Source organism: Chelmon rostratus, chromosome 13 (genome assembly GCF_017976325.1).
Source record: "Chelmon rostratus isolate fCheRos1 chromosome 13, fCheRos1.pri, whole genome shotgun sequence".
Lineage (NCBI taxonomy): Eukaryota > Metazoa > Chordata > Actinopteri > Chaetodontiformes > Chaetodontidae > Chelmon > Chelmon rostratus.
The window spans coordinates 11,488,569-11,510,919 of NC_055670.1; the positions used below are offsets into that span (position 1 = coordinate 11,488,569).

The window sequence follows — 22,351 nt, forward strand, 5'->3', positions numbered from 1 at the left end:
TATTGAAGCACAGTTTTCTCAGATGTTTGTGAGATCCCCACCTCTCCCTCATGCAGGAGGTTTCAGAGCACACACTGAAAACACAAAAAGATACCAAAAACCTACCGTACCTGGCAATTAAACAGCAGTTAAACAAGTTAAAAGAGAAAGCAAAGACAGTCAAAGCCAAAGTTTTTATGTCATAAAACCATCCAATTTTAAAACCTTTAGCAGATCTAAAAGTTGTGTGACTCTGCGTGACAGAGAACTTATTAATACAGGCAGATTTGGTCTGTTTTAACACAAAGACACAACACAGCATCAGTGGATTTGTATAAATAACCAAACATCAACCGTTTTGATTCATCGGTTTCATTATTATTTGAATTTCAATGAATATCGTCACTATTTGCAATTCTGGCCCCTGAAAGTATGAAATTCGTTTTTATTCGAATTGAGCGCATGCTTCAGATTCATAAGTGACTTGTGATTGATGCTGTGGCTTTCTGGGATCTTTCTGAAGCCTTCTTTCTGTGTTTCTTTTCTTTTCTTTTGTTCCCACAAGGCTGAAGTGCCAAGAATCTTGTCTGTAGTCCCAGCAGCACATTTGTTGTGATCTTCAAAGCTAACGATCTGAAAATGTTCCACCGTTTCGTCAATCTCCGCAGCGATGGCCTCAGTTCTGAGAAATAACTGGATGAAACAAAATGTCATGCACAAAGTACAGATGCATGGTACTATAACTGAAGCCCGTCTCGCTCTTATCAATATCACCCTAATATTGTTTTTACTAGTTCAGTAATACTAATAATAATTCCCTCGAGCACATGCTTTTGAGACATGCACACCCAAACATTTCTCTTAATCTGGCCGATCAGACTTCTGCTGAGGTTGATGTTGAGGGGTTGGCTTTGCTGGAAATCTGCTGAAGTCATCAAACTCTATTTACTCAAATGAATCATACTGCAAAGGTATAATCATCCCACCTTAACAGGTGTGTAAAAAGTCCCTCTAATCCCCAACTTTTTTCCCCCCTCCTGGTCTCCTGATATGTAGGCAGAGCACTAGAACACTCTCTGAGCAAAAAAAAAAAAAAAAAGCCGACAGGCTGCATGCGGGCGCCGCCTTTTCCCATGAATAATTTAGACTGTATGAAGGCTGGAAATACAATCCAAACTACTCCTAACTTAGAATGATTGCACTGACGCTTTCAATCCGCGCTGATCTGTCCCGGTAGACAAGTTAGTGTTTGGCAGGCTATCTAGTTTTCCAGCAGTCCTTTGAGCCAGATCGGATCAGTTCAATGAATACACTCGACTCAATTTCAGATATTTCGCTATGAGGCTACAATCGCTACTCCTCAACCTCAAGATTAGGCGAGACTCAAACTCATTTGTCTCCAGCCAGTTTGTATTCAAGGCCCGCAAACTGGCAACCCCCTAAAACTTCCGCTTTCTTACGGGAAGCTCCGCTCGCTCATCAGCAACCGGACTTTCTTTATCACTCAGTCTCCATTATTTCTACTCTTAAGTAAAAGAACTCTGACCAGTTCCTGTCCATGAGTCATCATCATCATCTTTCATTGCCACCTGTGCCCAGTCGTCTCCGCTTACTCCACCCCCTGTCTACTTCCTTACCTCTGCCTCCGCAACACCCTCAAAAACCCCTAGTCAGCAGTGGTGCTTTGATCTAATTTCCAAAGTACAGCCTCTCACTGAGCCGCTAGGGTGGCTATAGACTCTGAGTCTTGTTAAAGACTCTTTTGAGGGGGGTCGCCCCCCACCGCAGTTATGTGATATACACCTTAACCATTAGGCTATCAGGGCGCCCCCAAACCTAAGGTAATGCTGCACCAAACTGCAGCACTATTCAGAGGTCTGGTTTCCATATGAACAGTCGTCAGTCTGGGACTGAGCAGGCCATGATTGGTACCGGCGTGGTTCACTCTGCTGCTCTGTGAGTAAGTAATTGAGCGCCTGTGCGCTATGTGCCGTCTCTGATCCAAAAGAAACCGTCCCACAGTCTGAGGTTTCTGATTTCTCCCCAGTGGTCTTCTCTCTGTCTATGAGTTTCCAATCCATTGTTCAGTTTTGTTTTCAGTGCGGGGCCTGGCTATTGCTTGGCCCATCCCTGACCTCACAAGCTTTAAAATTTCTGAATTGCTCTCTGTCTTCATCCTTGCCGTTTTTCCTGATGTGGTGACCATCACAGCCTCACTGCACGTTTTTTTTTTTTTACATGCATGCACTCTGAATGTTAATATTCAGCCATTGGATCTTATTAGGAGTTGAAAAGGGGAAATTCCTCAGGGTACGGTCGGGTCTCGCTGAAATTCTCCGTAACCTTGACTTTTTTTCCCCACTTGAGGGATGTACACCCAATTCCTCAAATGTGATCTCATTATTGCAAGTATGGAATTGTGTTTTCAGACTGACTCATCTATCTCTCAGGATGAATTCTCATTAGGGTGGAGAAAACCAATTCTCTCTTGCTTAATAGCAAGCTTTTTTTTCTTTCTCCGCTGCTCTCCTGCCTGCTGGCTGCCGTGGCTTCTTCAACTTGAGCCTTATTTTTCTCTGCTTGGTAACTCAATGGAGCTGCCCGTGGTGACAAAGAAAAGCCCTTCATCCCTATTATCTGATGCTGACAATATATCAGTACCAAGTCCGGCCTTAAACACCCATTTTCTTCTCCTCACCTGTATAAAACGTGCAAAGCTGTTCATTAACAGCACCGTTGCCAGCATCAGTGATGCTAGTAAAAGGAATGATCTTTATGCTTGCAGCATAATGAATGTCTTCCCCTATTATTCCATGTAATGCCAGCTTGCGCAAGGGTTAAGTACTCTTCTCAGGAGCTTTCCATGCTCCTGTGTGAACCTGTAGAGCAGATGGGAAGCAGAGTGCATGTCAGTGAGGTATGTGTGTGCACACACCCCGATGAAGGGGAGTGTACGTGCAGACAGAAACACCTTCAACCTCCCGTCTCCTGTCTGTTTTACCTCAGGGGAGGCAAAGCACCAGCTGCCTAGCAGTCACACTCTGTATTGGCCCAGTGTTTATTCACCAGGGAGAGACACATAGCACCGCAGCCATGGGGAAGCAGGTAAGATCTGATAAAGAAACATTTAGCGGCAGTTTAATTGGTGCTCGGTCTTAAGTTTTGTGTCAGAGGGGCAATGCTTGTCGTCTCAGACTGAGCAGAGGGGGAGCACTTTGATGGAACGACTCGCACTTTTGTGTTGAGTCAGAAAAAAGTGACTGCGAGGCCCTGAATCCTTCACACTTGCTGCGCGTTCTTGAAATGGTCTTTAACGATTTTAGAGTATGACACACCAATCACTGCACATTATCTGTGACACTTGGGTGCTGATTCCTCCACACCGTGAGTCAACACGCTGCAGTCGGGAAAAGATTAGAGACACATATGCATGAATGCCCAGCAGTGAACAACCAGGTTTGTACAAAAAAAAAGTGTTTCCCTATAAGAATTTTAATTTTAGAGGAGAGCTGGATATGTCGTCTCGACAGGTTCAGTCTTGTTTGCACATGCATCGTATCTGCTGGCAGTGGACTGATATCAGCTCCCTTATAAAAACACCTGCTGGCACATTGAACTGGCAAAAATGGAACGCTTCCTGTACCCAGGCAGCAGTTTGTTGTCACGCTTGTGTTGTCCAAGATTGTCAGTTTTGCGTGTTTTTACGAGACAGCTTCGGATTTTCAATGAGCAGCAATATTCTCCCCCTGACTTTGTTTTGGTGAGAGCTAAAGAGATGCCATGTTGTTCTAGGAGAGAACAGAATGCGTGATTGTGCCAAATAGCTGCGGATTGGGAATTCTGGTGAATTCATTTTAGCTTTCAGTACTTTCCTGCATGCAAGCATCTGGTTCTGCTATTGCTCTAAAACGCCTTCTTTCCCTCAGTTTTAAGAGACCGAAAGGAAAGTATTCCGAGCCTTTTGTGCCTTTGGTGTTGAATTGTATTCATTCGGCCATCCTTTGTCATACTGCTAAGTAGACAGGGAGAGCAGTTACTTTGAATGCACTATTATTTCCTTGAGTGCTTTGAATACGTGGTGATTTTTCAGTCTGTTTTTTAAGATCTCTCTCTTCTCGCCGTAGCTGTGTTTCGACAGCGCTAGTTCGAAATGACACACAGAGCCGGCTCTGAGTTCTCCGGGCCTGCGTGTTTCTCGCTGTCTCGCTGTCAGAGCCGCTAACTGGGGAACTGATGAGTGTGGACGTGTATTACTCACCTTGTCAGGACATAAATGTGTTAACATCACACTGTGTGGACTCGTCTTCCTTATGGGGATGAAACACAAATCCCCATAATGTAAAACCTTAGATTAGGGTGAGGACTTGGGTTAAGGTTAGGGTTAGGGTTAAGCTAAGGTTAGGGTTAAGGTTAAGGTTAGGGTTAGGAAAATAGTGGTTATGGCTTGGTTAAATCTCTAGGAAATTAATGTTCAATCCCTGCAATGTCAATGCAGCGTGATAGAAACACAACAGTGTGTGTCTGTGTGTGTGTGTGTGTGTGTGTGTGTGTGTGTGTGGACTCACCACACTGCTGCAACTGAAGAATATTCTTGTATCAGCGATGCCTCTGTGGGGAAAGACAAATGTTTAATCCATTTTCAACTCCGGCGAATGCGCTTCACGGGCCAAGACTGAGGAATGTGTCCTACACTGTGTTGAAGGAATGCTTTGTTGACATGTAGATGAAGTGAGGATTTTCTGTAGGGCCACACCGAGCCAAGGCTCGCAGCGAAAGCAGAAAACCGATCGGTTTGACTGCCTCTTAACCTTTCGAGCATCTGCAACACAGCTTGAAAGTATGTGCGTTATGCGTCCACTGGTGGTTATCAGTGTTAGCGCCGACTGCGACCGGCACGACGCCGTCAAAGGTGTCTCATCCTGAGCAGAGGGTTTTGAAAACATCCCTCAGTCCGGATGCAGCCGACCCAGATCCCAGCAGCTGGGCTCCTGCCTTTGGCTCCGACTTGGTCTCCTTGGACACACGAAGACAGCACACCACAACAGATGTTCAGACCTCCTCCAGCATTTCTTGGTGTAGGAGGTCTGAGTGTGGTGACTCAGTTCCTCTTGCTGCCGCCTGGGGGAACAGTGCAGGTGATGAAGTCAAACTTTACATGCCCTGCAGTATATGTAAGAGTGTAGTGTCTTTAAATAATAAAAAGCAATAAAAGGATTCACAGGCTGGGTTTTAGGTGAAGTTAGCAGACGGGAGAGTGCATGAGAGCTTCGCCGGCACCATCTCTGATAAGATAAGTTCAGTGTTGTTGGAAGATGCTGGAGATTCCTGATAAAGATGTGACACTGGCTTTCTACAGTAGATCCCCTCAGAAGCTGGAAGCAATTACAGACTTCTGCGAGCAGCAAAGAATGTAGCAGGCGTTCACCGCACCCTTTCTGAAGGATGCTTTTTTTTTTTTCAGGAAAAAAAATAAAAGCCAAGGCTTTCAAGCTGTGGTGTGGACTGAACACAACACATGACCTTACTTTCCCAAAACTGTTTCATTTCAGAGAGAAAACACCAGACAGCACAGTATTTCATTGTGTTGCTTTCAGCCATAAAGTTTAACTGCTTCTCTTGCTGCGCGCTGTTTGAATGTTTCCTCTGGCTTTCTTTTCCTTTTGATCGCTTTGGTCACACTTTATATCAAGGTACATATATTTACCACTAACTTGTTGCTTATTAGCATGCAAATTAGTAGCATATTAGCTTTACTGGTAATTATAAAGCACCTATTAATGCCTTATTCCGGGTGTCAGGCTTACTAAGATCAGAATTAATGTATAACAACTTTCTTACCTCCAATCAATAAGCAGTTATTACGAGGTCATTGAGGGAAAACTGTGAGTTAGTGACCTGGTAGTTGTAGAATATGGTCATGCAGAATAAGGCATAAGAATAAGTGCTTTATAATAAAAAAAGAGCTGATGTGCTACTACTATGCCTGCTAACTTGTTAATGGTGAATAGGAGTTTTTATATTCTAATCATGCCATTAAATCAGATTACTACATTTTATATGCAACATATGTACAGTATAATGGTATATCCCTTTAAATGTTAAGTGTCTTTAAGGCATTTCGCCTTAAGAGGATTAAAACTAAGCCGTTTTCTTTCAGCCATGACATCCCTGAACTATCGATATCCTGTTTATGTGACTCTTTTATACTAAAGTCAGTCACACCGGTTCAGATCACAGCTTTTAATTGTTTGCTCCACCCTATTAGAGGAGAACTAGGCTGACATTTGATTCTGTTGTAGGCAAAACTATGAACATGGCGCCAATAACACTGCAGCACACTCAGAGGAAAAGAATCAATTCCAGGTCGCTGCCCACAGCAGTCCTATATGTTCTGCCAGCTAGTAACAAACCACACTAAATGCATGTAGACGCTGGCTAATGTGAGGTGTACCCAGCAGATATTCTACACCCTTCGGTCTCCACCCTGCACACCAGATAAATAGCTTCAGCCATTAGGGGGGGTTCTCTGTAATTCTATATTAAATTGCACCAAAACAGCACGTCTGTTGAAAATTAAAGATAAATTGGAGTCACCGTTAATTGGCTTGGTGTTCGTTTATTTGGTTGATGTTTCGATTGGTTGTGTGTTGCTTAGTAATGGGCAGCATGCCTTGGGGATGAAAGCAATTAAAATCTTGAACCTTCGCCATCATGAGGACAGACTACGCTTTCATCTTATTGTTTGTTGGCAAAACGAGGAGTGGCTGTTTTGGACCGTCCTAGTTACGAAAAACCAAGCAGCGCTGCTCAGATCGGTGTTTGCACTCAAAAAGACAATCTTGATGCCAAAGCATGTGCTAACTCAATTAGGCATGTGCACTCCGACTTTAATTACAGCAGTTTCCGGGGGATTAATGGAAAACATGATGCGATATTCTGCTTTGTGTTGGTTTGTGTTTGTATGTGGTCTGTGATGTGATGAGGGCTGTTTAGGGAGAATGCAGCATTTATTGTGAGGATGTATAGAGCTGTGTATTAAATGCAACCATGCAGCAAAGCCCTGGAGACTGATCCCATCTGTTCGGGGGTCTGGCTGCGCAGCCAGGAACTCATCAAAATGTGGTCCCCGAGGTTTATGCAACCCCTTTTGTCTCCCCATTTGCTACATCTTTGTCTTATTGCCGAGAGGGTGGGGGAGCCAGGGGCGAGAGCTCAACCCCGCAGAGGAGGGGTGAGGGGGGGTGACGGGCCAGAGCGTTAATGGAGACAATATCCATGCGATGACCCAGTGGAAGTGACGCTTCCTGGGCATGTTTTACGCTCGCATGAGCATACGGCTGGGGCTGTGGCAGGGTGGGGAGCTCCAGCAGTGACGGGGGGAGTGTGGAAAGAGACCAGCCAGGATGCTACTGTATGTTTTGTTTAGTCTCTCATCCATGTGGTGCTGAAACAGAGTGCTGATCCGTCAATGGGAGATGCATCTTCTCGCTGCGTTTCAGAGGATAAACCTGGACAACAGCACGTAAGTCAGGCTGACTGCCTTTTGTTTTGGCTGCTAAATCTAATGGAAAAGTTGTGATTTGCTTCAGTGGGCAATTCTGCTGAAGCTGACCATGAGGACAATATGACTCTTGCCCAGTATGAAAGTTTCCTTCTGCTTCCTGCATAATATACATTTGTTCACCTTGGATTGCATGCAGATTGCAGATTTCCTCCCTCGGTGCAAAATGAATTTGCACTTGCCGGTGGCTGAGCACCAAGGTGAAGCACAACCTTGCAAAATGATGATGCAGCTCATACAAATGTCTGCTAGCCTGGTCCCCGAGAGAAGTCCTGCTTCTTCTTTATTCTTCAAAGTTTGTGTAACATCAGGTTTCACAGCCTATTTTGTTCCAACTTCTTATCTGCTCCTTCAGGAGGGCTTTTCTGGCCCTTTTCAGTTCATTTTCCAATTAATACAGCTTGATGTGCCAACCGCCACCAAGAGAACCGCCTCGGGCAGCAAATGGCCTTATTTAGTGGAGATGAATATTCATTTGTTTTGAATAATTATTTCGACAGTGCTGTTACTTATTGATAAGAGAATATATGTAGTAGTATAAAGCAGCATATTTTCTGGAAGTAATTTTACAAGGATTACACCAAGAATGTCAACATCTTGATTGCCACTTATACAAATACATAAACAAAAAATATAATTGTTATTGTCAGCATCCCAACCTCTGGACTAGATTAAACTATGGCTCTGAGGCCTATTTTATCAACTGGAACAGTCAGTTTCTCTTTTGTCTGATACATTATGACGTGGTGGATTCAGTCAAATATTTGGATTTAAGCAATATGATCACGTTTGTTTTGATTTTTGGACGTTAAATTGCCACAGAGGCACAGGAATAGACGAAGATGAGTGGGTTTTTTTGTCCGTTTTCAGGACTGGAAGCCACAGTGACTTTATGTGCTGCCTTGGATCAAGGCTCAGGTTGGGTTTCCACTGGGTGAGGTGGGAACATCTGCTAAAACCGCAGCCTAGACGTGTTTTCTTTTTTGGAATGGTTCAACCAGGCACAGACAGTCCCCCGCTTCATGTTTATTACAGTTCAGAAAGGGGAGTGACTTTGGATTGACCCCGGAGTGGCAAACCATTTTCACCTTTAAGAAGCACCGGCCTCAAATGCCAGCGTGACTCCGCGATCCATGTAAATGTCATGAGTTTTATGGCATTTCATCGCACTGAAACGAAACTGAGTAGCGATCTCATTATTTCACAGACAATTTATGGATATACGGCAATGTGTGGCCTTGGGCAGAGGCAGTAACACTGTCTTGTAGATTTTCTTGCTGTTGTAAATTACTGGGGAGGCGGGCATACATCTGAGGAGTGATGTGAGAATAATTTGGCCCCACTGAATGTGTTTTACATTGGAAATGGATGTTTGCTGTGCTGTTTATAAATCCATTAGAGGAATCACAGCTGAAGTCATGCTTAATTTGCCTTTTGTCTCTCCTTACTCGTCTCGCCGTGGCCGCTGGGAGCAGACCCATCTCAGGAACTGTTTCTCTTGCGAACGGTGTCTTTACACATTTCCCTTCCTTACAAAGCGCCGCAGCAGACTTCAGATTGGCGTGAGGTGTTGGAAGGAGCTGGAGAGTGACAGACAGCAGTGGGCTTGACTGAGAAACAAACAAGCTGTCAAGAGACAGCTGAAGGTTTGCCAATGAAAAGATTAGAGTGGCATTTGGCTGGAGCGCCAAGATGCGTCGTTGCTCTTGCCACACCGCCATGGCAACGGAAGCTTTGTGCCTTCCTCCCAGTCCCCCACTGGGTGACCAGACTGTACCAAAGAGTCATTTGAAGATCTCGGGATTCTTCACGTTGACCCTGACGCTCAGCTTGTTAGTCATGTACAACGTAAAAGACATTTTCATGAATTCAGTCAGTTAAGATGACATTTGCTATGTCAGCTTTGATTGGCCATGCCTTTATTTTCTATTGAATGACATGTAAATGAGTGAGCTGCATAAAAGTCTTTTATAAATGTGCACGTAACCTCAGCTGAGCACCTCTACAGGCCCAGTGCTCCCATTTGTCATGCAGGGCACCTCTGTTCCCCGGTGACCAATCAGGAGTGTCTCCTTGGCAGCCAAAAGCAACCCCCACCACCCGCCTCCTCGCCACCTCATCATCACTTGTGATTGACAGCCTCCCACAGGAAGGAGGGGAGGGGGGGGGGGGGGGGGTTATTTACCTCCTTATGTTCTCATGGGAGTAAGTTAATGATCCCAGCCAACAAAATAATACAAAGAGGGAAAAAGCCTGAGAAGTCGGCGCCTGGTTGAACCATTTGGAGCAGTTTCGGCTTCCTTTAGAGAGGATTAGAGAAGAAGAGGCTGTGTGAGGAGAATTTCAGAGATAGCGGTGAGACAGACGAAGCAGCAGAGCCCAGACAGAAAGTGGGAGCTGAAGGGAGGCTTCTGAGGAAAGCCGGTGTTTTTAGAAGCATCTCTTCCTGGGCTTTATTTCTGTATTCATCTGTCACCCGGACTATGGACTGTCTGTCTGACTGACTAACAGACTGAGAGGTAAGGGATCATCTGTATTTCCAATAGGTGACACTTTAAAAGCCCCCTTTAAGTCTCTTTTAGATTTTCAAGTCAGGCTTTGAGAAAGTTTGCCGTGCTAAAATAAACACGCTTTGCAGTCTTCTGCGTGCTTTTCTTCTTCTTCTTCTTCTTTTGTCTATATGTTTGAAATTCAGCAAATTATTTTGGGATTTAAGTGAAGATCACAAAGAAAACAAATTATCAGTGGTGATGTCATGTTGCAGCTGTGGTCTGTTTTTTTAATTTATTCATTAATTTTCTCTGCAACTGTGTTAAATTATTTTTTCGGCTTCACTGCATGTGTTTCCACTCTGCACAGTACGGCACATACAGCTGTAACCATTGCATTTACATTGAGTCTCGTGCAATGACCAATATGTTAGTGTTTTCTTACTTCGAGTCATTATCTGCTTTAATGTACCCTCAAATATGAGTTGTTTTCATTGCTCTTACATTTCTTTCCATATTTTATTGAACCCCGCAGGCTAAAATGAAACACAAGGAGTCCTGCCAGAGCTTTTTGGATCTCTACTAATCCAAATCAGTCCATGCCTTATGTGCTGTGGTTTTACCACAAAACATAAACATTTGCTTTTAACAGAGATACCTTATTAAAAACACCGACTCCATGTCCCTGACAGGGTCATCTGAGGCAATGGCCTCTAACTGAATGCGAAGCAGTGATGGTGGGCTCGCGTCCAGAGCCGAGACGCTGATCAAACCTTTAAGTGATCAGGCATCACTGTTTGGATGCCAGTCCCGTCAGCCAGCACATGTTTGTGTTGGGAACGTTCTCCACGTAGCCAAAGAGGGGTGCCAACAATCTCAGGCAACTTTCAACACTATCTGAGTCAACTGTCGCAACCGCAGTGCATTCCTGAGTGTTTCCACTTCAGTGTATTTGCATGGAAAAACAGAAGGGTGGATTCGCCCTGAGAAGTAAGGTTGCTGAGTCCCCAGCTGAATGAGGTCCGCTCGATCACTGTCTGCGCTGCGAGGAGCATGTCAGCTGCCAGCAAGAACATGATAGCTGTGTGGATCGCCTGTTCTGGTCTCATGCGTGTCAGTGTTTGCATTGGGCCATTGACTCGGACACAAAGCGTCACTGTCCTGTCCGGACAGCATATACTCATCATTGATTACTGCGTTTATTTATGCACTGTTTCACTCGGCCATATTGGATCTCGCCTCAGGCGTGAAGCACATTTTCAGCTGCAGTAACTCAGAGTTTGCTGAGGATGAATTGAACATGTCATCATACCAGATATGAAAAAAAAAAATCAAGACAGGATGTGTGTTCGTGCACTGAACGTTGTTTTTGTGGTGTGCAGCTCAACTCTTTGGATGATGTTTGTTTGAGGATGACAAACCAAAGATTTGTTGGGAGTTGTGACAACACTCCACGCTCTGATCGCCCCGAGTGGTAGACCAGCTGAAGTCCTGCCCCTCTCGTGTGATTGGCCAGTGCAACAATTTGCAGCCCACTGTGTATAGATGGGGTAGGTGCGGTCCTCAGTGAGAGGAGAGGAGCGGGTGGGAAGTTTCGACCCTCCTACTGGTTTTCAGTGGAGGACAGGGTTAGAGGGTCAGAACTTCACAGGGAGCAGGAGAGGCGAGTCACAAAGTTCAGACCGCTGCACTGGATCAGCTTGGCACAGCCAAAATATCAACACTGACTGACTTTAAAGGTGGCTTTTTCCCCCCTCTTGCCTGTTTATGGATGTAATCATGTGGCGGGTAAGTCATTCTTGACTCAGTCTGTATTTTGTGTTACTGAGCCTCTGTGTTTTGCTACCAAAACATTGAGTCATCATTTGTTTCCAAGCCTCCAGGCACGGCTCTGCGCAAGTGCTGAGGTTGTTTGGCCTTGTTGTGTTCACAGGTTCCTTCATGTTTAGAACTGTGGATAATGCTTGGGAGATAAGATGACTAAGTGAGAAGGCCGAGGGGGATTTTTGAAGCGTCAAAGAGAGTGGGAGTAGCCAAAGCAGGTTTCCAGTGTCAAAGCAGCTATTCAGCATGCACTTTGTAGAATTTCCTAAAATATACATGCTTCTAAATGGACTCTATCTGAAATGATATGATATAATTTGTAAGAGGGATCGCTAGAGTGCGCCTTGCAACATTTCTGAGGGTGCAATTGAAGTCGGCTGTTCTTTTCCTCTTCTCAGTGTCACTTTTTCCTCATAAAAGTTTTTTATTACCTTTACTGAGGGAGATAAAACCAGCCTTTCATCCACAATCTGCTAGCCTCGTGGCCCACAAAATACCATTTACTCCACTGATAAGATAAAAGATACAGACTCTCCTCCCCTGGCTGTACATCTGGACACAGTTTGCGACAGGCCCACATGCATAACACATACACACACACACACACACACGCACGCACACAGGAGTCTTTTCACACCAAGCAGAGGCAGAGATAAACTGGGACATCGCAGTTGGGTCTGTGGTTCCCCTTATTAATTAGTAACTTAGCTTGTTCCTGTGAGGAGGAATGCCAGACATCTTCCCACCAGAGTGCGCTGCCTTTGATCACTAGTGTGACAAATAGATATCAAGCTGTCACCATGGCAACACATGTCGAGGTCTTTATAAAGAAACGTCGGCTTTCAGCGAGGGGTAAGCCGAGGGGGCAGATTTGTGAATGTTAATGGTGACAACAGTGATGATGGTGATGCTGATGATGATGGTGACGATTGTTCGTTGTTGCAACTAGTTTGCTTGCACAATTGGGAGAAATGCAAACAACAGTCGAATTAAGACTAAATTCAGTTTGAAATATTCTTTGAATTGTAGTTATTTTTTCAGTCATAACTGTAAAACGTCTCCATGTAATTTTGGTGACATTTTGAAGGCATGAAAGGCCTCCTCTGAGCAGAGAAACAGCAACATTTTGCTGCAGTCTATACACCCGCCACACGGTGTCGCTCTTTGACCATTTTCCCCCGCCTGAATAAAATCCATTCTTGTTGCATGACGTTTGCAAAGTGCTGCAAACACGCGAGGCAGGACGGACAAACAGGCCAATAGCTGCCTTGTACACGTTTATGTTAAGGAGATGCTTACTTCCTCACTGTAGTTTTAGACCAGTGAGACGTGTCTTCAGTGAGCTGCAGGCTCGCAGCCACATGCCTGGAAAGTCACATTCTGTAAAGTTCCTGTGGTTGTGGAAAGGATACAGTGGGTTTTTTTTTTTTTTTTTTTTTTTTTTTTTTTTTTTTTTTTTTGATGCCACCTGCCAAACCGCGGAGAGGAAATGAGCCTTTTGGTGCAACATGTGACGCTGACCAGGATGACCTGTACAGCACAGACAGTAAGAGAAATGATAGGAAGAACTTGTTTGGCTGACCTTTAAACCTCTATTTCCACTTGTGAGTCTGTAAGAAACTCATTAGCTCCAAACATTATGTACATTATTGATTTTTAGTGCCACTTCCTCCTTAATGGAGTCATCTTTTACTTTCAGAACATTTTTGTGTCTGTGAGCATCAGTTTGCCAGATGAGTTCACAGCAAAAAAAAAAAAGTGATGCAACTCATACACTCGTGTCTGACAGATGAGCTCTTAATCCAGTAACCTCAGTGTTTAGATCTGTAATTAAACTGCCCTCCACAATAATTTAAATAGGAGTAAGAATGGACGCTGGTCAGGGCCGGGCCTCATGCAGCTAATCTCAGTAATGTGTGCAGCTGCAGATCAGGTAGATTTGTCAGTCTGATCAGCTGGCTTGTGCTGCTGCAGCTGGAAATCACATTAGGCCTGAGTGGGCCGCTGCTGAGCTGGCTGCTTTGGGGAGCAGCAACAGGCCACGCATTGGTCACAGCCACGCTGTGGAGACAGGATTACAGATAAATATGTTAGGTGTCTGCCCCGGGAGAGGAGACAAAGAGCAATCATACTCTTTCAGCGGCTGAATACGTGGTTAAGAGCCATCATTAAAGGTGATGAAAGAGCATAACCAAAAGGATTAGGAAACCCTCGAGCAGGTAATTGTCTTCCTATCTGAGACGTTGTAATTGTTTCATCTCTGAATGACCCATTACTTCCTAATCAAATAAAACCCCTCGTGTTAAGTTGGTGCTCGAGTTCATCATTTGACAGAGCGCCACGCAGTTAAGTGCGCATGTCTCACAGCTGTCATATCCGCTGATGTTCACCATTGAGCACCTTGAGTCTGACCAAACCAAACCTGTCTGACATCACTGTGTGAGATTTGTTCTGTTAAATGTCCTTCTCTCCTCTCGGAGTCCTTGAAGAACACGTTCTGTAAACTGCAGCTGTGTTTTCTTCCTCTGAAACCAAAAAACGTCCACACCGCAACAGCATGTTTGGCTCTGCACAGGTGCAGCAGGTTGACGTCATGAGCGCAGTCAGTGCTTCTCCTTGGTCTTCTTCTCCTTCAATTTCTTCTTCCCTCCTCTTCTGTTCTTCCTCTTCATCTTCTTCGTCTCCTCCTCTTCCTCTTCTTCCTCCTCCTTATTCCTCTTCTTCTGCTTCATCTTGTTCATCCTCTTGCTCTTCTTCTTTTCTCCTTCTTCTTCTTCTTTTCTTTCTCCTCTTCCTCTTCTTGTCCTCCTTCATCTTCTTCTTCTTCATTATCTTCTTCTGCTTCCTCTTGCTCTTCCTCTTGCTCTTCTTTTCTTTGTCTCCTCCTCCTCCTCCTTCTTTCTCCTCCTCCTCCTCCTCCTTCTCCTTCCTCTCCTTCTGCGCTGTGTTTATTGGCCAATCACAAAAGCAACTTTAAATGTTTGTGTAAATACTTGACAAAGTCAATGAAAGCAATTTGACTTAATACCACTGTCTCTATTTATCTGCTATCACTTCATTAATAATATACAATCGTAGTAATACATTATAATATATCTTGCATTCCTGGATTTTTCCTCAAAATATCTACCCAGAACTGACATATCTGTTATAAATAGTACCATATAGATATAAATTGATATAGGTTTATTATATACCATGACATAGCTTTTGTAATTTTCTTGTCTTCATGGCTGCTTTACAGTCCTGAGCTTATCTGTAGTTGAGTGAATTGGTCTATGAATCTCTTTGCTCATCATGTCTAACTCATTTTGATTTTAACATTTCTTTTGTAGCCTCTGAATGTAAAAATAGTCACAGTGCAGCAGCATATCAATACACTGTCTGTCAGGATTGAGGTATATTCTAATGGGGTTGGATATGTGATATGGTCCAGCTCTAAAGGTAGTGAAACACAAAGCATTGCATGGAACATTTGCATCGCGTGGACATGTGTGCCATTCATGAGGAAAGAAGACGTCCTAATACACCAATCTTGTGAGCACGTTGTGTTTAAACGCGAAGGAGCGAGCAGGGGGGGCGGAGAATAGGCAGGGGTTTGATCTCATGGTACTAAATTCCAGTAGGGGAATGCCATGGGAAACCTGGGGAATGCCAGTCACATTCCCACGTGCATCTCCCAAGCAGCGTCGCTCACAGCCGCTGCTTTGTGTGAACTTTAGCTCGCCTTTAATATTTACAGCGTGTATCTGTCTCTCAGAGAGGATCGTCACTCTGGGGTCTCCTTTGAATGACAGCAGAATTCAAATGGAGCACGGCGGGGGTGTGTCTGGAAGTTGAGGCACATGGTAGGCAGATGGTACCTCGGTGATTCCCACATGAGGGCCAACTGGGACAGGCTTGTGCGCAGCAGATGATGTTAACGTAGTGTCTGTCTTCATTTGTAGCCTTGTCTGTCAGAGGGGATGCTTAGTTGTTCAGTTTTGGCTGTCAGGAAGTTGAGTGGGGATTTTATAAGATAGTTAGACAGCAATAGTTTTACTTCTTTTTACCGTCTGTGGTTTTCTGAACTGTGGCCCTGATGAGGCGTTTGACATCACAAGCCTCTGGACACACGGACTGTTCTGTCACTTCCTTATTCCACGTCGTCACCTGTTTGTTTTTGGATGGGGAGGGGGAAACGCAAAACCTCTGTCCCACGTTCCAGATGAGTCCTGCTGCCTCTCAGATGGCCTCTCTGCGGCGTTTCTGTCTTCAGCTGTCCTCTTTGAATCCCTGGTGGCGTTGCCAAGAAGAGGTCCAATCCACAGCATTGTGCTGCGAGAAAGCAGAGGGGACGGTCACACGGAGAAACCTGAAACTGATCCCAGTGCTTTGAATTTCTGAGTGGGCAGGGCTGAGAGGACACTAACCTGCCTGTGAGGACATGGGCTGGGGCTGTGCACAATCCTGTGCCTCTGCTTATTTGCTCTCTCTCTCTCTCTCTCTCTCTCTCTCTCTCTCTCTCTCTCTCTCTGTTGTCTGCTCTCTCTCTTCTTCCAGTACTGGCCAGCGCTCCAGCTGTAGGTGGAGCTGGCTTTCCTGGAATTGTCGGGCAACTTTTCCTGTTGTGCTTGCTACCTCTTGCACAATCCCTTGCTTAATGACAGCTCTGCTGCAGGATTACTGGGGCTGCGAAGACTTGTGCCATCTGGATGCCCGTCTCGACAGCGTGCTGGGGTTTATGGCTGGTGCATTTGTTGTCATAAATATGTTTTCATGATTTAGGTCAGAGGTTGTCCCTCAGCAGAAATGTCTCGGCAGTGCACAGTGGGGCGAAATCCATCGGTGGGTAAAGTAAACTGTGTATGAATGGGAGAGCTTTCAGGAGTGAGTAATGTACTGTACTCGGGGCTGCAGGAATGGCTGTGGCTCTTTGCCACAGTGTTGTTTTACAAGCTTTCTGTAACTTCGGGGTGTTTTGTGCCACAGGCGATGACATCAGAGGATTAGCATCTTTGCATTGTGTTTGTCATACAAAGCTCTTTATGCATTTTGTATTAAGGACAGCCCAGCCGAAAGCAAGGACTCAACCTGTTTGACGAGACCTGTGCGAGCACAGCCGCCGCTGTTTTGTAGCTGATCGCTTTGCTAAAACTGACGTGATGTCGTCTCATGTGTCACACAAATGCCACATAAAATTTCTAAAATATGCTGGACAAGAAATATTTTAGTGTGCCACAGTTTGGTTCCTCTGTAGAGCTGATTTTGCTATTAGGCTACTTATATGTACATGAATTATTCCCTGCAAACATGCAGTAGTTTGGAGTTGCAATTGAAATAAAGTGCATAAAAGAGTAGCTGACATTTTAAAGAGAATATGTTAATGACTGATGAAGTGAAAAAGAAAACAAAAGGCTTGATGTTCAACATATTTTGTTTAACGCTGCGGGGTTTGCACAGTGAAGAGGTTGTCTTTGATCCTCTCTTATAACTTCTAGACACCTGCATTCGCCGCTTTGTCTGTAAAGAACAAAATAGCGAAGAAACAAAGGCCCGCAGATGCATCACAGTCGTCACCAGAGACAAATGCAACAATCGCCCCTTGTCTTGTACAGTACAGTGGGATAGCTGAGTGTCTGTGAAGATTTGAATAGAATGGAAAGAACAAAACCAGGTCTGTGGCTCGGAGGTAATTGCTGTATCCTCACAACTTCAAAAGGCTACTTGGGCCCGACTGTCCTGATAATGAGCTTTTGCCTTCTTCACACATAATGAGTGGAGGTAGAGAGTTCACGTAGAGAGACGCTGTGAGCACAGTGTGTCCACTCGCAGCTGGGGTGTCTGACTGGTCGGGAACAAAGGCTTAGTGTCTGCGATAGTGTGGAGCCCCAGCCATCAGCAAGCAGGCCAATAGACTTCTGCTTGGCTGAGCTGTCAGTCCTCACTGGCCTGCTGGCCTGCGGACTACAGTATAGAGAGGAACACATGGGGACAGGCTAGACTATCCCTGTGCCAAATTAAAATGAGATGCTGCTGCATTCTCCGAGTTGCTAGTTCAGCCAAATAGACCATACACGGGTCTGATACACGCATAATATGCAGACACGTCAGTATGTGCACACGTGTGAGTATTCTCCTGCTTGCATGTATTATTTTTACAATTTGCTTCACTTCCCAAATCAGCTATCTCTTCAAATATACACATACAATAATATGCATGTCTTCATATTCAGGAAATTGAACTGAAGACAGCGATGTTTTGTTTTTATTGTCATAAGCACTTGATAATAGAGACAGAATGCATCTGTTTAATGCATTGTTTTCGCGTGAACTTCATGTCTAAACCTGGACATTAGAGCTGCAACTGATTCCCGTTATCGGTTAATGTGCAGATTATTGTCTTGATTAATGGATTATTTGTTTGGTCTATCGAATCTCAGAAAATTGTGAATAATGCTGATGGTTAAAGTTACCTAAAGCCAAACATGATGTCTTCAAATAGCTTGTTTTGTCTGACCAGCGGTCCACGATCAAAAGACATCCAGTGTACTGTCACATGAAGTAAAGCTGAGAGTCCTCACAGTCGACAAGCTGAAACATAGGAATGTTTTTTGCTAAATAACGTAAAGGGTGCTCAATAATTATGATAATTGCAGGTACCAACCAACCCTCTTTTCATAGCTGTCACCATTTATAATTCATTTCTGTGCCGTCTTTACAGATAGCTGATCAGCTTCCCTGGATTTCGCTGACGACCCCAATTTGTTTTGCCTGAAGATGGAAACACTGGAGTCGGAGCTGACCTGCCCAATCTGTCTGGAGCTCTTTGAGGACCCGCTGCTCTTGCCCTGCGCTCACAGCCTTTGTTTCAACTGCGCCCATCGTATCCTGGTGTCACACTGCACGCCCAGCGAGCCAATTCAGTCCATCAGCGCCTTTCAGTGCCCGACCTGTCGCTATGTCATCACCCTCAACCAGAGGGGCCTAGAGGGACTCAAGCGCAACGTTACGTTACAGAACATCATTGACCGCTACCAGAAGGCTTCTCTAAGCGGGCCTAACTCTCCTAACGAGACTCGGCGGGAGCGAGCCGTCCCCGACAGCAAAGCCATGACGTCTCCCGGCGACCGGGTGCAGTGTCAGTTCTGTGAGCAGGACCCTCCGCAGGATGCCGTGAAGACCTGCGTCACCTGCGAGGTGTCCTACTGCGAGGAGTGCCTCAAGGCCACCCACCCCAACAAGAAGCCTTTCACGGGCCACCGTCTAATCGAGCCCTTGCTGGACTCCCACCTGCGAGGCCTCATGTGTCTGGAGCATGAGGACGAGAAGGTCAACATGTACTGTGTGACGGATGAACAGTTGATCTGTGCGCTGTGTAAGCTGGTTGGCCGACACCGGGACCACCAAGTGGCAGCCCTCAGTGAACGATATGACAAACTCAAGGTAAGACATGATCTGTAGTTCGAGGAATGCTTGAGATTAGGATGCACTGAAGAAAGCTGTTCCTACTGAGTTTAGCCCCACAGAATGTAAAGATGATTTCTGCTTTTCATCAAAACCTCTTCTCAGCCTAGTATCACAATATGACTCTGAAACCTGCAAGTAACGATTATTTTCATTGCTCTTAGTTAATTAGGTGATGTCTTCAAATAGCTTCTGTTGTCCAACCAACAGCCCAAATCCCAAAGATTCTTCATAAATGACAAAGAAAAGCAGCAAATCCTCACATTTAAGAATGTTCAACCAGCAAAATGACTGTTTTTTTGATCAACTAATGGATGAATCGACTGATGTGGAGAAATTTCAATTTCAACTTTTAGCATTATTTTGTTGGGTTGGGTTCCGATCACCTTTTCAATTTTGGATTTGGTCCCCATTCAGTAAAATACACACAAAAAAAATCTCTTGTCAAATGTTTTTATCTCTCCTTGTTAGCAAAGACCAGTGTTGAAAACATGCAGGTAGTGTTAGCATGCTTCTCTCTTACAGCCAGTGCTGACAGTTGGGCTTTTGTAGTTCAACAAGGAGCTAGCTGATCGTGGCACTTTTTCTTGTTGTGCATATCAAATCACTCGTTAACGTCATGTCTCCAGAGCCTCCAGTATTTGGATCAATTAGTTTGTGTAAAATCAGCTGTAAATCAGTTTTTCAGTGTGTCAGAACTTCAGGTCGTACCTGCAAGTTGTGAAAATTATCGAGGCTAGCTTAATTGATGTTAATGTTGATTCATTTATAAGATGGTATTTCTGAATCCAAGTCTCAGATCTAAACTAGGGCTTCTCAGTTCATTGCAATATAGCCAAGTACAATATCCAAATTGCAGGGGCTGCAGTTTTTTAATGGAGGTAAAAGGTGTCATACACCTGTCACAGCATGTCACGTTATACCGTTATAAACAAAGTGCTGTGGTGCTGCAGAGATGCCCCGGCCTACACATCACATTCTTCACTTGTAAAGGAACATGCTTGTGTGGTACAGAGCCCAGCAAAAACCACATCATCACCATTTTTATTTTTATTTTTTGAAAGTGAAAATGGAATTCAATAATTACCATTCTCACTAAAATCATGACTCATATTTCAGCAGCAATACCTGTCAAATAGCTGTAATTGCTTTGCACATCATTCAGTCCTCATCTAAACTGAATCTTTGAGTTTTATAATTTACTTACGTGCAAGTGATGAAAGCTAAACTGATGAAAAGGACTTGCATTTGGTAAAATGGTATCGAACCCCAACCCTATTGCTTTGTTGGAAATATATAAAATCAGACCACTGTGTGAAGAACAAATTATGCAAATGATTTATGCCACTTCATAAATTGTGATGGTCCTTGCAAGTGCAAATAAGTTAACACTGCATGATGTTACATCGAGTGAGACACGTCTGTGTTTATTGTTGTTAGTGAAATTTAAAGCAAGCAGTGTCTTTAAGCAAATCTGCTGTGACGCTTCACACAGTATACTGCAAACTTCGCATGACAAACAATATGAAACGGCTAAACCTACTGCATAACTTCCTCATTTATTGGGATTTTACAGCAATGTGTGCGTCTGGTGATATTCTGTATTTTTCTTATTGTCAACAACAAATCCTATGAAAAGACGAGGTGGTGGGTTTATCCCTGCCGTAGATCTCCGCTGTTGTCAAAAACACGTCAGGGAGCTGCACCGTCGCACTGGGTGACATGCTCCTTCACTGCCATGAACACGGCGCTGTTGTTTATTCTGAGTCAGTCCCACATAAACCGTCCTGCTGCTGTAAATACTCGCTAGCTGAAAATAGTCCCAGACCGAGGAGCTATTCACTGCTTTTTGAGAGACGTTTGCTAAACAATACAGAGCCCAGCTGTTTGAGGGCAGTGTCTTGGCTTTTTGAAAACTTATTCATGACTTGTTTTAAAAGATTTACGTCTTCAGTGTTGGCTTGGGGCTTGATTTTGGTCTTTTCTTGGGATTTGTTTACAGTGAAAAATATAGAAATTTGGCAGCCAGACCAAATTTATCATGAGTCTCGGACGAACAATGTAAATGAAGTGGTGGTGGGGGCTGTCTCGCTCTCGGCCACTCTTAAACGGAATGGCACCCATTGCCACAGACTGCTTTCACAGTTTTAGGTTAAGTGGAACTGCTCACTTTGAGCAGATGGGCCAATATCAATAAGGCATGAGAAGAGGCTGTTAGCTGGAGCGTATAAAAAGGTGGCTCTGTATTCCCTCCATTATAGACGTGAATCAGCTGCTATCATAAGAATGAGATTTTTAGCTCAGCGAGGTCACGCTGTGGGTCTCTGTCATGTCTCCAGCAACCTCATGGGATCGTTTTATAGACAATCATGCAGTGGAGCTTGCAGTGGAGCTTTATTGTGAAGACTTCGGCCTGGAAATAGGAAGTTAGCTTAGATCCACTGCATGTGACTACTTTTAAGCAAGGCAAATTGCCTCAAATCATGAGAATATGTGGTATTTTAGTCCAGGAGCATGCCTTTAGTCTGTCAGGTCATCTTGAAGTGTATCCCGAGGATAGCGAGGCATCCACTGCATGAAATAAAAATGATGGTCTGCTTTGTTTTGCACAAACATTCCCACTGTCCATGCATGACTCACAAAAGGGAGGGTGGTGGTGGTGTTACTGTATCGCAAGTAACACTCGAAACCCTTTTGTGCCCACTCCTCTCTTTCACCATGCTTAGTCACAGTGGAACTGGGATGCAAACAGCCTTTTGGTGCATTTTGCAAAGATGGCTCAGAGGACGCGCCTTAACCTGTCTCCTTTGTTTGATCATGCTGTCGTTGTGCAGAAATCTCCTGGCCGCTTTCTCTGTGTGGGGCGTGATCGTTCACACCAGGAGGCACACCAGGTGATCAGCATCATTTCTTCAATTCCACATTCAGGGATATTTTTAAGTGTGGCCTCTCAGGGGCTCAATGCAGCAGGTCGGCCACGTAGTAATGAGGCATGGTAATTATAGAGAATTGTAGTATACTGCTTTGTGTTTTCATTATTCGGTGCAGTTGA

General features: G+C 44.5%; 1 protein-coding gene across 4 annotated transcripts in view; it reads left to right on the forward strand.

The window, feature by feature from the left end:
* The first annotated feature begins 2,984 nt into the window (after positions 1 to 2,984).
* The window catches only part of mid1 (midline 1), a 29,727-nt gene continuing 10,360 nt past the window's right edge, over positions 2,985 to 22,351 (forward strand). The window contains exons 1-2 of one of the 4 annotated variants that reach the window (XM_041950994.1): positions 2,985 to 3,084; positions 18,557 to 19,278. In XM_041950994.1, the coding sequence (XP_041806928.1) occupies positions 18,613 to 19,278 (666 nt within the window). In that variant the 5' untranslated portion in view covers positions 2,985 to 3,084; positions 18,557 to 18,612. Of the gene's footprint in view, positions 3,085 to 11,685; positions 11,818 to 16,486; positions 16,681 to 17,832; positions 17,960 to 18,556; positions 19,279 to 22,351 lie in introns of those variants that run through there. The other 3 variants (XM_041950996.1, XM_041950993.1, XM_041950997.1) reach the window with 3 other exon arrangements.